Source organism: Pristiophorus japonicus, chromosome 3 (assembly GCF_044704955.1).
Source record: "Pristiophorus japonicus isolate sPriJap1 chromosome 3, sPriJap1.hap1, whole genome shotgun sequence".
Lineage (NCBI taxonomy): Eukaryota > Metazoa > Chordata > Chondrichthyes > Pristiophoridae > Pristiophorus > Pristiophorus japonicus.
In genome coordinates, this window is record NC_091979.1 from 34,044,070 (window position 1) to 34,057,188 (window position 13,119).

General features: G+C 45.6%; 1 protein-coding gene across 1 annotated transcript in view; it reads right to left on the minus strand.

The window, feature by feature from the left end:
- Positions 1 to 13,119, minus strand: part of LOC139253730 (contactin-associated protein-like 5) — a 1,639,232-nt gene that overhangs the window by 124,088 nt on the left and 1,502,025 nt on the right. Inside the window, exon 22 of the mRNA XM_070873523.1 lies at positions 1,492 to 1,710. Coding sequence (XP_070729624.1) covers positions 1,492 to 1,710 — 219 coding nt within the window. The remainder of the gene's footprint in view (positions 1 to 1,491; positions 1,711 to 13,119) is intronic.

A 13,119-nucleotide genomic window follows, 5' to 3' on the forward strand; every position in this document is an offset into this window, starting at 1 on the left:
TTCACTGGCATTTGGGCTTGAATGGGAATTTGAAGTCGAAATTGTTATGTGCCACACCTGATTTCTGGACACAAAATATAGGTTCGGGGGACCAATTTTGGGTGGTGGTGTCCCGCCTCTGATTTCCCCCCTCCCCATCCCAAAATTAGCAGCTTTCGAGCTTGCGGGGGCACCCAGCTAAAATAGGCGTTAGGCCCCTTGATTATGCTAATCTGGAGCCGAACATCTGTTTCAAGGCCCGGATGCCATATTAAGCAAAAACAGAGTGGAGCATGTGCCGTGCATGCTCCGCTTAGTTATTACAGGACTAAAGGAGGCTCGACAAGGTGGATGCAGGGAGGATATTGTCACTCATAGGGGAAAATAATACTCGGGGACATAGTCTTAGAATAAGGGGACCACCGATTGGAAACTGAGATGAGGAGAAATTTCTTCTCTCAGAGGGTTTTAAATCTATGGAATTCTCTGCCCCAGAGAGCTGTGGAGGCTGAGTCATTGAAGATATTTAAGGCAGAGATAGACAGATTTTTGAGCGATAAGGGAGAAAAGGGTTATGGGGCAGGGAAGTGGAGCTGAGTCCATGATCAGATCAGCCATGATCTTATTGAATGGAGGAGCAGGCTCGAGGGGCCAAATGGCCTACTCATGCTCCTATATCTTATGTTCTTAAAACAACCTAAACAGCAGTCTTTATGGGAAGGCTACAGCTTCCTGCACTACAACATCATTTCCTACATTCGAACAGTGACTACACTTCAAAGGTACTTCATTGGCTGCAAAGCGCTTTGGGATGTCCTGAGTTTGTGAAAGGCACTATGTAAATGCATGTTATTCCATTCTACTACCAAAGAACAAGTATGTTTTGCCTGCTTTAGTTACCTGACAGTGGAGTCGGGAGGAACAGACATGCTCCCCCTGGCTCCCCAGCACTACTACGGACTGCCGAAGGCCCACGCTCCCATGCTAGCAGGACGTACCTGAGGTGCCGCTATGTGGTCTGCAAACCAGTGAGCTGAGAGAGAGATAGAGGGATTGAAGACAAATTGGCCACGTTCCGAATATTTTCCTCACTACTTAGAGGTGACACGCATGGTAATTTTCATGAATGTATGCTCTATTGGTGGATAAAAATCACAACCTAAGTAGAGGGACGAAGGATGGGTGAAGATTCCCAATATATGTCCACACAGGCTGCATTCGTTTGCAAGATTAATCTTGTTTCTTAGAAAAACATCTATCCCGAAGGGGAGAGGTGAGGGATCAGCAAAAGGGTTTTGGGATCGTCTGCCCTGACTTTTTTTGAGCTGGTGGTGCTATTTAAAATGCTATATGGTTCAATAGAATACAAAATGAAGCTGTATACACATGCAAAGTTGCTCCATCGGTGGTGTGGTAGTATAGGTGCCAGATTTCTGGCCATATCGTAACCAGATATCTGTTTCAAAAACAATACCTTCATACGATTGGTTGGTCTTATTAAAAAAATGATACCTGTTAAAGAGTACGATGTGGTGATTCCTGCCGATTCACTCGTAACTGAAGATCCACAATTTGATTCAACCAAATGTCCTTTCACCGAGACTGGAGGGGTGCCTGGATGGTGCAATGCAACTTTCAGTGGCGCAATCCCGTTAAACTGGACCGATGAGAGGCAGCCAACGTAACCCATCGCGTTGGCCCTCAGCACCTCGTTATCTAGATTAGCACTGTCTGCAATGTGAAGTAAACATCATGTGGAATTAGTCTGGGGCAGTTGCAGGACATGATCAAAGTTGACAGCAATCTAATGAAGCACAAATTAACACGTATAAACTGCCCACACATTACTTGCAGAAACCAACTATGATCTTCATCACAACAACTTTTTAATGAAACCACATAAACTCCCTCCCCCCTCCCACCCCACACACACACACACACGCAATGAAACTAGATGTTATGAAGTTTTAAGTCTTTTTAATTAGTTTTTAAATTATTCATGCATTTTTTCATCACTTTCATCGATTCACTTCACGGAGTGCAACTAGAAATTGATCGTTAATTAGACTGAGGGGAGAATGGACAATGTTGAGTCAATTTTTCACAGGCAGTGGTCACTTAATTGTACATTCATCAGAATTTTAATCAAACGTACCTGTGTGCCATCCTTACTTGTTCAGTGACATCCCTAGACCATCAGACAGGTAAAACTCATTACTATCATGAGAACATTTATTATCAAGTATACTTCCTGGAGATCAATACTGAGAGTCATAAGTCTTCAGGGAATCGTGTATTGCTCTTTAAATGGTGACCCCTTCTAGCACTAGCTCTCTGTGATGTCTGAAATAGATTCTTCCTGATGTTTTCTGGATCTTATTTAAGTGGTTCGACTCTGATCACAATTAAAAGCTTAGTTACAAGTTACAAGATTAATAAGTGGCACCCTGGTACATAACGAAAAAAGAGAGACTTGCATTTATATAGCGTCTTTCACGACCACCAGATTTTGCAAAGTGCTTTACAGTCAATTAAGTACTTTTGGAGTGCAGTCACTGTTGAAACATGGGAAATGCGGCAGCCAATTTGCACGCAGCATGCTCCCACAAACAGCAATGTGATAATGACCAGATAATCCGTTTTGTTATGTTGATTGAGGAATACATATTGGCCAGGACATCAGGGATAACTCCCCTGCTCTCATTCGAAATAGTGCCATGGGATCTTTTATGTCTACCTGAGAGAGCAGAGGGGGCCTCGGTTGACATCTCATCCGAAAGACGGCACCTCTGACAGTGCAGCACTCCCTCAGTACTGCACTGGAGTGTCAGCCTAGATTTATGTGCTCAAGTCTCTGGAGTGGGACTTGAACCCACAACCTTCCAGACTCAGAGGTGAGTGTGCTACCCAACACCTGCCAACATATTAGGTTAAAAAATAATTGTTATTAATTATTAGGATGCCAGACTTGGCTCAGTTGGTAGCACTCTCGCCTCTGTACTTCAACTCTCCATAAAATTTAGCATATGATCCAACCGGTTACTTCAGTGCAGTACTGAGGGAATTTTTGGCCCATTGTCATTTACTGGCCTCTTTTGCTATCGTCGTGTTATTTGCTGATTGAAAAGAATTCCATCAGGCCATTTGTTGGGACAGTGAGCCCCTTTAATTTACTAGAAGAGTAAATACCTCCAAATCTTGCTGGTGCATAAAAGGCACGTGGGGTAATTTTTTGATGTTGTGTTCTCGTCGGGAGTGCATATTGAAAATTTGGGCATGACCACTGATTTTAAACAAACGTTGGGTGTAGGGCATGTCCAAATGACCATAGCTGCCTGCTGGGAGCATCAGGTCAACAAATGACCCCTCTATCATGAAGTTGGGCCAGTGCAATGCAAAGCCAATAATGGAAGAACTGCTTGGAAGGTATTTTGCTTCCTTCAATGTCAGATTTTTGGCACCAACACAACAAAAGGTTTAGTACAGCACACGTTGAGCGTACAACTGCAACACCATTGAATCCACTGGTCTGACCTCATTCTTTGCTGGAGAAAATGGCCATCAACAGCTGCTATTCCCCAAACCAGACCCTCATTAGTAAATGAACTGAAACAGTTTGAAATGAACACGATTGGGAACAACTTGGCATAGTTATATGAGCCAACTTTAATACAAATCCAGATCAGACCAGATTTATAAACATTCAACATGTAAATGACTGACTGTGTTTTGAAATATAACAGTCCATCATCATCATCATCATAGGCAGTCCCTCGGAATCGAGGAAGACTTGCTTCCACTCCTGAAGTGAGTTCTTTGGTGGCTGAACAGTCCAATACGAGAGCCACAGACTCTGTCACAGGTGGGACAGATAGTCGTTAAGGGAAAGGGTGGGTGGGACTGGTTTGCCACATGCTCTTTCCGCTGTCTGCGCTTGATTTCTGCATGCTCTCGGAGTTGAGACTCGAGGTGCTCAGCGCCCTCCCGGATGCACTTCCTCCGCTTAGGGTGGTCTTGAGCCAGGGACTCCCAGATGTCAGTGGGGATGTCGCACTTTATCAGGGTTTATCAGTTTATCATTTATCAGTGTTTCCGCTGCGCACCTTTGGCTCGTTTGCCATGAGGGAGCTCTTGCTTTGGGAGTCTCGTGTCTGGCATGGCAACGATGTGGCCTGCCCAGCAGAGCTGATCGAGTGTGGTCAGTGCTTCAATGCTGGGGATGTTAGCCTGTATGAGGACGCTAATGTTGGTGCACCTGTCCTCCCAGGGGATTTGTAGGATTTTGCAGAGACATCGTTGATGATATTTCTCCAGCAACTTGAGGTGTCTACTGTACATGGTCCATGTCTCTGAGCCTTACATGAGGGCAGGTATTACTACAGCCCTGTAGATCATGAGCTTGGTGGAAGTTTTGAGGGCCTGGTCTTCAAACACTCTTTTCCTCAGGCGGCCGATGGCTGCACTGGTGCACTGGAGGCGGTGCTGGTTCTCGTTGTCAATGCCTGCTTCTGCTGATAGGAGGCTCCCAAGATATGGGAAATGGTCCACAGTGGTCAGGGCCGCGCTGTGGATCTTGATGAATGGGGGGCAGTGCTGTGTGGTGAGGACAGGCTGGTGGAGGACCTTTGTCTTACCGATGTTTAGCGTAAGGCCCAAACTTTCGTAAATATGTTGACCAAGCACTGACATCCAAGATGTATTAAAAATACTCGGGCCAATTTTGAAATGGTCCCACTGCTCGGCCAGAATCTTCCCAGCCCTTCGAGTGCGGGTTTGGAGGCGGGCCCGCTGTCAAAATGGCTGAGATTGACAGCGGGGCGGGAGTCCGCTCTGATCCCGCCCCTATGTCAGTTTCTCAACTGTCGGGCCTGCCTGCGGATCGCAGACCCGACAGCAAGTGGCAGGCCAGCCAATTGAGATGCTTAAAAGATAATGTAAAGATATTTAAATTGATTTTACCCAGGCGCTTATCATTTTACAAAGTTTTCAATGAGTTTGCGGTCGCTCGGGTTTCATGCCAGGTAAGTGGAGTCGGGTTCTCAGTGGCTCTCTATTGTTTTGGCTAGTTAACAGCTGCAGAAGTGGTATAAAAGCTACCATTTCACAGCGGCAAACTTTCCAATTTCAGAAGCTGAAGCCTTTCAACAAATTAAAAATAGGTTGACCAGTCTCTCCATCTAATGGGCTCGATTTTCCCCAGTGATTTACGCCGTTTTTTGGGCAGGCTCCTTTTTTTGGCCTAAGTATACCCGATCAATTTGCCCGAAAGTAACTCAGTTAGTTCCGATTTTTTTAGGTAAGTATTTTTTTCAGCCAAAGGGGGCGTAACCTGCCACCCACGCCAATTCTGGCCATTTAGGCATGTTTGGCCACCTGACGATTACTCCAGTTCTGCTTAGGCCAGCGTATTTGGCCTCTGCAGAAAAACTTCCAGAGAGTTAAAGAAATCGATGCAGGTAAGGAAATCGGTGCAGGTAAGTGCAGCAGATGCCCGGACAGCAGCAGCAGGAAAGGTAAAGGAGAGGGGGACAGAGAGAGAGAGGTGGGGGGGTGGGAGGGGGTATACGGGGTGGGGGAGGGGGGGAGGGGGTGAAGGCGTGGGGGGAAGCCTTTCAGCTGTAGTTAGGTGCAGGGACTGGGAGGGAGGAGGCCATTCGGCCTGGGATAGGGGCAGGGTAGCGGACCGGCAAGCCCTTCGGCTTAAGCTAGGAGCGGGAAGCAGGACCGGTAAGGCACTCGGGGCTGCAGGGGTGGGACGGGGGGGGGGGGGGGGAATCGGACCGCCAAGGCACCTGGGGTTGGGGTGGGGGATGGGTGCAGAGACCGGGACCGGCAAACCCTTCGGCCACGGCTAAGGGCGGGCGACCGGCAAAGCACTCGGGGCTGGGGGGCGGTGGGGGGGGCTGGGGGAGCAGGACTGGCAAGGCACTCAGGGCTGCAGGGGAGCTGGAACTGGACTGCCACAGGCAAGGGGCTTGGGGCGGGCTAGGGAAGCAAACCGGCAAATCCTTCGGCCAGGGCTAGAGCCGGGGAGCAGGACCGGCTTTAATAATTGGAGGTAAGTTGCTGCAATATATTTTAATGTGTTTTTAAGTTGATGCAGTGTGTATTAACGTGTTTTTAAGTTGATGCAATATGTTTTAATGTGTTGGGAGCTGGCTATATGTTTCACTTTGCAACCTCAGCTCGAATTGCGTCACTGGTTACCGTGGCAACCCGATCTTTTTGGCTCAGATCATGGTTCCACTCCCAAAACTAAAGGACAGGTTAGGGCACACCAAAATTAAGAAATCCAACGGGGAAACTTAGAACTTTGTTTTTTTGGTGTACTTAGGCTCCCAAAAAACGGGCGTAACTCTTCAAGTACGCCAAGAAAAAGCTTTGGAGAAAATTGAGCCCTATATATATTATGGTACTAAAGAAAATGAATCGTTAATTATGAGTACCGATCGGTTAATTCAGTGACTGTGTCACGAGGCAACAACACATTGAGGGCATGAGTCATAGAATCATAGAATGGTTATAGCACAGAAGGGGACCATTCAGTCCGTCGAGCACTTGCCGGCTCTCTGCAAGAGCAGTTCAGCTAGTTCTACTCTCCCTCCTCTGCCCCCTTGCCCACCCCACCGCCCCCTTCCCCATAATTCTGCAAATTTTCTTTCCTTCGGGTACTTATCTAATTCCCTTTTGAAAGCCACAATTGAGTCTGCCTCCACCACCCTTTCAGGCAGTGAATTCGAGGTCCTAACCACTCGCTGCGTAAAAAAGCTTTTCCTCATCTCGCCTTTCGACCTTTTGCCAATCACCTTAAATCTGTGTCCTCTGGTTCTCGACCCTTGCACCAATGGGAACAGTTTCTCTCTGTCTGTCTGTCTGTCTGTCCAGATCCCTCATGTCTCACAATATAGGAAGAAAGCTTGAACAGTTCATCAAAAGAAAAACTTCAAATTCAGGAAAACTGAAATGAAAATGGAAACTACTGTTGTGTATTTCCAGTATTTTTGCTCGTAGTTAATCAACCTTGAAATATGTGGTATTCTTGAAATATATTTCAACCTGTGTTAGTCTATAGGAGATATAATTGGAAATTGTGGGTGGGCACAATTCTATGCTGTTTTCCGAAAGTTGTTTAGTTCCACTAGGACAATGTGCAAGATGTCATTGCAATTGAAGTGAGGTGATATTATGACCACAGTGATGTCGGGTCTTATTTTGCTGGATATTACAGGAGAATGCAGGGTACACATGTTAAAATGTAATGTTTGAGAAAAATGTGAATTTTGGAATATGAATATGAAATAGAAATATAGGAAATAGGTGCAGGAGCAGGCCATTCAGCCCTTTGAGCCTGCACCACCATTCAATATGATCATGGCTGATCATGCAACATCAGTACCCCACTCCCGCCTTCTCTCCATACCCGCTGATCCCCTTGGCCGTAAGGACTACATCTAACTCCCTCTTAAATATATCCAACGAACTGGACTCAACAACTTTCTGTGGTGGAGAATTCCACAGGAGCACAATTCTCTGGGTGAAAAAGTTTCTCCTCATCTTGGTCCTATATGGTGTACCCCTTATCCTTAGTCTGTGACCCCTGGTTCTGGACTTCCCCAACATCAGGAACATTCTTCCTGCATCTAACCTGTCGAGTCTCGTCAGAATTTTATATCTTTCTATGAGATCACCTCTCATTCTGCTAAATTCCAGTGAGTATAAGCCTAGCCGATCCAGTCTTTCTTCATATGACAGTCCTGCCATCCTGGGAATTAGTCTGGTGAACCTTTGCTGCACTCCCTTAATAGCAAGCACATCCTTCCTCTGATTAGGAGACCAAAACTGCACACAATACTCAAGGTGTGTTTCACCAAGGCCCTGTACAACTGCAGTAAGATCTCCCTGCTCCTATACTCAAATCCTCTCACTATGAAGGCCAGCATGCCATTTGCTTTCTTTACTGCCTGCTGTACCTGCATGCAGTGACTGATGTACCATGACACCCAGGTCTTGTTGCACCTCCCCTTTTACTAATCTGTCACTATTCAGATAATAATCTGCCTTCCTGTTTTTGCCACCAAAGTGGATAACCTCACATTTATCCACATTATACTGCATCTGCCAAGCATTTGCCCATTCACCTAACTTGTCCAAGTCACCCTGCAGCCTCTTCGCATCCTCCTCACAGCTCACACTGCCACCCAGCTTAGTGTCATCTGCAAACTTGGAGATATTACATTCAATTCCTTCGTCTAAATCATTAATGTATATTGTAAATAGCTGGGGTCCCAGCACTTAAACTTGCGGCATTCCACTAGTCACTGCCTACCATTCTGAAAAGGACCCGTTTATTCCCACACTTTGCTTCCTATCTGCCAACCAGTTCTCTAACCACATCAATGCATTACCCCCCAGTACCATTTTGCACACTAATTTCTTGTGTGGGACCTTGTCAGAAGCCTTATGAAAATCCAAATACACCACATCCACTGGTTCTCCCTTATCCACTCTATTAATTACATCCTCAAAAAACTCCAGAAGATTTCTCAAGCATGATTTCCCTTTCATAAATCCATGCTGACTTGGACCGATTCTGTCACTGCTTTCCAAATGAGCTGCTATTAGATCTTTAATAATTGATTCCAGCATTTTCTCCACCACCGATGTCAGGCTAACCAGTCTATAATTCGCTGTTTTCTCTCTCCCTCCTTTTTTAAAAGTGGGGTTACATTAGCTGCCCTCCAATCCATAGGAACTGATCCAGAGTCCATGGAATGTTGGAAAATGACCACCAATGTATCTACTATTTCTATGGCCACTTCCTCAAGTACTTTGGGATGCAGACTATCAGGCCCTGGGGATTTATTGGCTCCAGTCCCATCAGTTTCCCTCACATCATTTCCTGACTAATAAGGATTTCCCTCAGTTCCTCCTTCCCGCTAGACCCTTGGTCCCCTAGTTTTTTCGGGAGGTTATTCGTGTCTTCCTTCGTGAAGAAAGAACCAAAGTATTTGTTCAATTGGTCTGCCATTTCCTTGTTCCCCATTATGAATTCACCTGATTCTGACTGCAAGGAACCTACATTAATCTGCACTAATCTTTTTCTCTTCACATATCTATAGAAGCTTTTGCAGTCAGTTTTGTATGTTCCCTGCAAGCTTCCTCTCATACTCTATTTCCCCCTCCTAATTAAACCCTTAGTCCTCCTCTGCTGAATTCTAAATTAGTCCCAGTCCTCAGGTTTGCTGCTTTTTGTGGCCAATTTATATGCCTCTTCCTTGGATTTAACACCATTACTAATTTCCCTTGTTAGCCACGGTTGAACCACCTTTCCTGCTTTATTCTTACGCCACACAGGGATGTACAATTGTTGCGGTTCATCCAGGTGATATTTAAATGTCTGCCATTGCCTATCCACCATCAACTCTTTAAGTATCATTCGCCAGTCTATCCTCGCCAAATCATGTCTCATACCATCGAAGTTTCCTTTCTTTAAGTTCAGGACCCTAGTCTCTGAATTAACTGTGTCACTCTCCATCTTAATGATGTCACACTTCCCCAAGGGGCCAAGCACGACCAGATTGATAATTAATCCTCTCTCGTTACACAAGACCCAGTCTAGGATGGCCTGCTCTCTAGTTGGTTCCTTGACATATTGGTCTAGAAAATCATCCCTCATACACTCCAGGAATCCTCCTGCACAGTATTGCTACCAAATAGTTGTCGCCCGAGCTGAGTGGAAATCTCAAAGATCAACTAAAATAATGTGCCACTGGAATAAATGAGAATCAATACGGGGGTAATAGCTCCACTCATCCCTATTGTGTCATGAGGAACTCAAATGAATCTTCAGTGCTTCTGGTATTGATCTGTTTCAGTTGTTCGAAAGTCCCATCACTCTGGTGATGGATTTTTTTGAAAATGAACGGTGAAGGGAATTCCAGCTAGGCTGGATTAGGTACACGTCATCTCAGAACCACCTGGGCATAATTTTCCTGTGTTGAGTGCTTTCTTACTTATGTAGTGTTGATTGATCTGTTTTTACCGACCGATTTTGAGGCCGTTACAGCCCCATTACTGCAAATCGACCCTGATGAAAATTAATTTCAAATGGGGACACGCTCCCTCTCAATCCAGTCAGATACAGCAATATTTTTAAACCATCTGGGACCATATGAACTCACATCTCTGGGCGATTTTAATGCTCCTTGCTCAGCAGAAACCTGGTGGCTGTAAGAATCGGCGGAAACATCGACAGACTTCAAAACATTTTGGAGTTTGGTTTTCCATATTTTCTGTTACTGCAGAAGAGCAGACAGCATGACTTGGGACAGGTCCAAACCTATTCCACAGGAACGGGGATGGGTCAATGGCTGAAATCACAGGAAGATGGCTGATGGTGCCCTTTGTCATGTAATGGGAACCCATCAGTGCGAGATCAAGTATATTGGTCAGTGTTCAAGCCATCGAAGTGATTGAGAGCCCTGGAGCGCAGGAACCTCAGGACAAAATAAAGCTATTGACCACCCAGACTCATTGGAGCCTTTATCCCCAGAACAGCCCAGTAACAAAGGCACAGGATTCATTGCTTTCAGTTGGACTGCCTCAGGCAAAGGACTGGTTTTGGGTGCGAAGAATTCAAAGCATTTTCAGGTATAAGAGAAACGACAGTTGCAGCCATCTCTCTCTCTCTCTTCTTCTTCTATGCTTGCTTGCTTCGTTCAACGCACACAAGGACCGAGCACTCTATCTGCGATGGAGAGAAGAAACCATCTATGAGCAAAGAGAGCCTCGCTCATCAGGAGAAGCAGAGAGTAAGCCAGAGGGATAACTGCTGAGCATTATACCAGCCCTCGCATCTTTAAGATCACTGCATAATGTGAAGGGCTGTCGTGTGTCCCAACCAAACCTTAGGAGTTTAGTGGGGAGGTTTCTGCGTGGATTATAGGTGTACGCACAATCTGTGGACAGATTCGGTGGCGCCCAATTGAGCCAAGTAGGGGTGTTTTAATCATAGGTACTTTGCGTTCGGGGCCTGTTCAGATGGGTAAGTGTTGTGTATTGCACTGTGTTTGTTTGTTTTACACCACCAGGGTGTGTTTTACTGGATGCAGGTGTGTGCTTTAACTTGAATAAAAGCATTGTGACGGTTGAGACCGAAAGATCTGGCGATAACTGTGTATTCTGTTCACCACTATAATTCCAGTGTCTAGAACTGTTGTAAGGGGGGGCGGGGGGTGATTCAAAACCACCAAGGGCAAAACCACTTACACGGCTGGGCAATTAAAATCACCCTGGCTCTGACCTGTCCGAAAGCTGCTGTGATCGCAACATCTGCAATTTAAACTGCTCTCCTGAGCACATGTGAAGGGGTGTCGTGCTCTCATGTGCATGTTGCGGACCTATGACATCATTGAGACCCGACTGTAAATTTAACTCAGGCCTGAGCGAGGAATCCACCTGGAGTTAAAATCGGGGCAAATTCGATGCAAGAATTTTATTGTAAACATACTCACAGTATAATGTAGAACCTAGAAACTCCTATTGTGAACATTTTTCCTGATGGAAATTCGATTATAATTCATTGGGGGGCTCAAACTTTGGTCAGATGAACTCTGGATATGAAGCTGTTCTGACATAGTAGCTGCAACAGAAACCCTAATATCTGGTAGCACCCTCGCCTCTGAGTCAGAAGGTTGTGGGTTCAAGTCCCACTCCAGGGACTTGAGCACAAAATTCGAGGCTGACACTCAGTGCGGTGCAGCAGAAGTAGTGCACTTTTGGAGGTGCCGTCTTTCAGATGAAACGTTAAACCGTGGCCCCATCTGCTCTCTCAGGTAGATGTAAAAGATCCCATGGCACTATTTTGAAGAAGAGCGGGGGAGTTATCCCCAGTGTTCTGGCCAATATTTATCCCTCAATCGACATCACTAAAAACAGGTTATCTGGTCATTATCACATTGCTGTTTGTGGGAATTTGCTGCGTGCAAATTGGCTGCCGTGTTTCCCACTTTACAACAGTGACTACATTTCAAAAGTATTTCATTGTAAAGCACTTTTGGATGTCCAGGGGTCATGAATGGCGCTATATAAATGCAAGTCTTCCTTTCTTTTGTTCTCCACACAGTTGCTGACAAAACCCGCTGTGCTTTTCCAGCGTTTTCTGGTTTAGTTTCAGATTTCCAGCATTTGCATTTTTCTTTTGACTAAATTGTGTTTTATTGGTCCCCATGCCTTTGTAAAGAAAGAAAGACTTGCATTTATATAGCGCCTTTCACAACCTCAGGACATCCCAAAGCACTTGAAGCTCTTTTTTTTTTGAAGTGTAGTCACTGTTGTAATGTAGGAAACACGGCAGCCAATATGCGCATAGCAAGCTCCCATAAATGCAATAATGACTAGATAAACTGTTCTTTAGTGATGTTGATTGAGGGATAAATATTGACCAGAACAGCGGGATGGCTCCCGTGCTCGTCTTCAAAATAGTGCCATGAGATCTTTGACGTCCACCTGAGAGAGCAGACGGGGCCTCGGTTTAATGTCTCATCCGAAAGATGGCACTTTAACAGTGCAGCACTCCTTCAGCACTGCACTGGAGTGTCAGCCTAGATTTTTGTGCTCAAGTCCCTGAAGTGGGACTTAAATCCACAACCTTCTGACCTCAGAGGCACGAGTGCTACCCACTGAGCCACAGCTGACACGAACAAAGTGATTAGGAGCTGTGATGTGACGGGCTTGTCCAGGATTGTCACCCCGCTAGGATTTCTCTGGAGTCTCCAGGAATTAAAGATTAAGCTTCAGAACACTGCTGCGACCATCCCGGGAGAAAACTCATAGAGGCAATAAAAAAATGTTGTTTTTTTAAAAGAATTTCATTGCACACATTTGTTCATTAGTTCTACACCTATGGGACATGGGAAAAAAAGAGTGTTTGATAGTCAAGAAACATCCAATCGGGTAATGAGTCCATTCACTTTCCAATTGTCGTAGGAAGGCGATGTGCCACAAGGATTGACATGTCGGGTGACCGGTGGTAGGAATATGGGGGTGGAACGGTTGGAGGCAGAAGGTCACACCTGGAGTATTGTGTACAGTTTTGATCTCCTAACCTGAGGAAGGACATTCTTGCTATTGAGGGAGTGC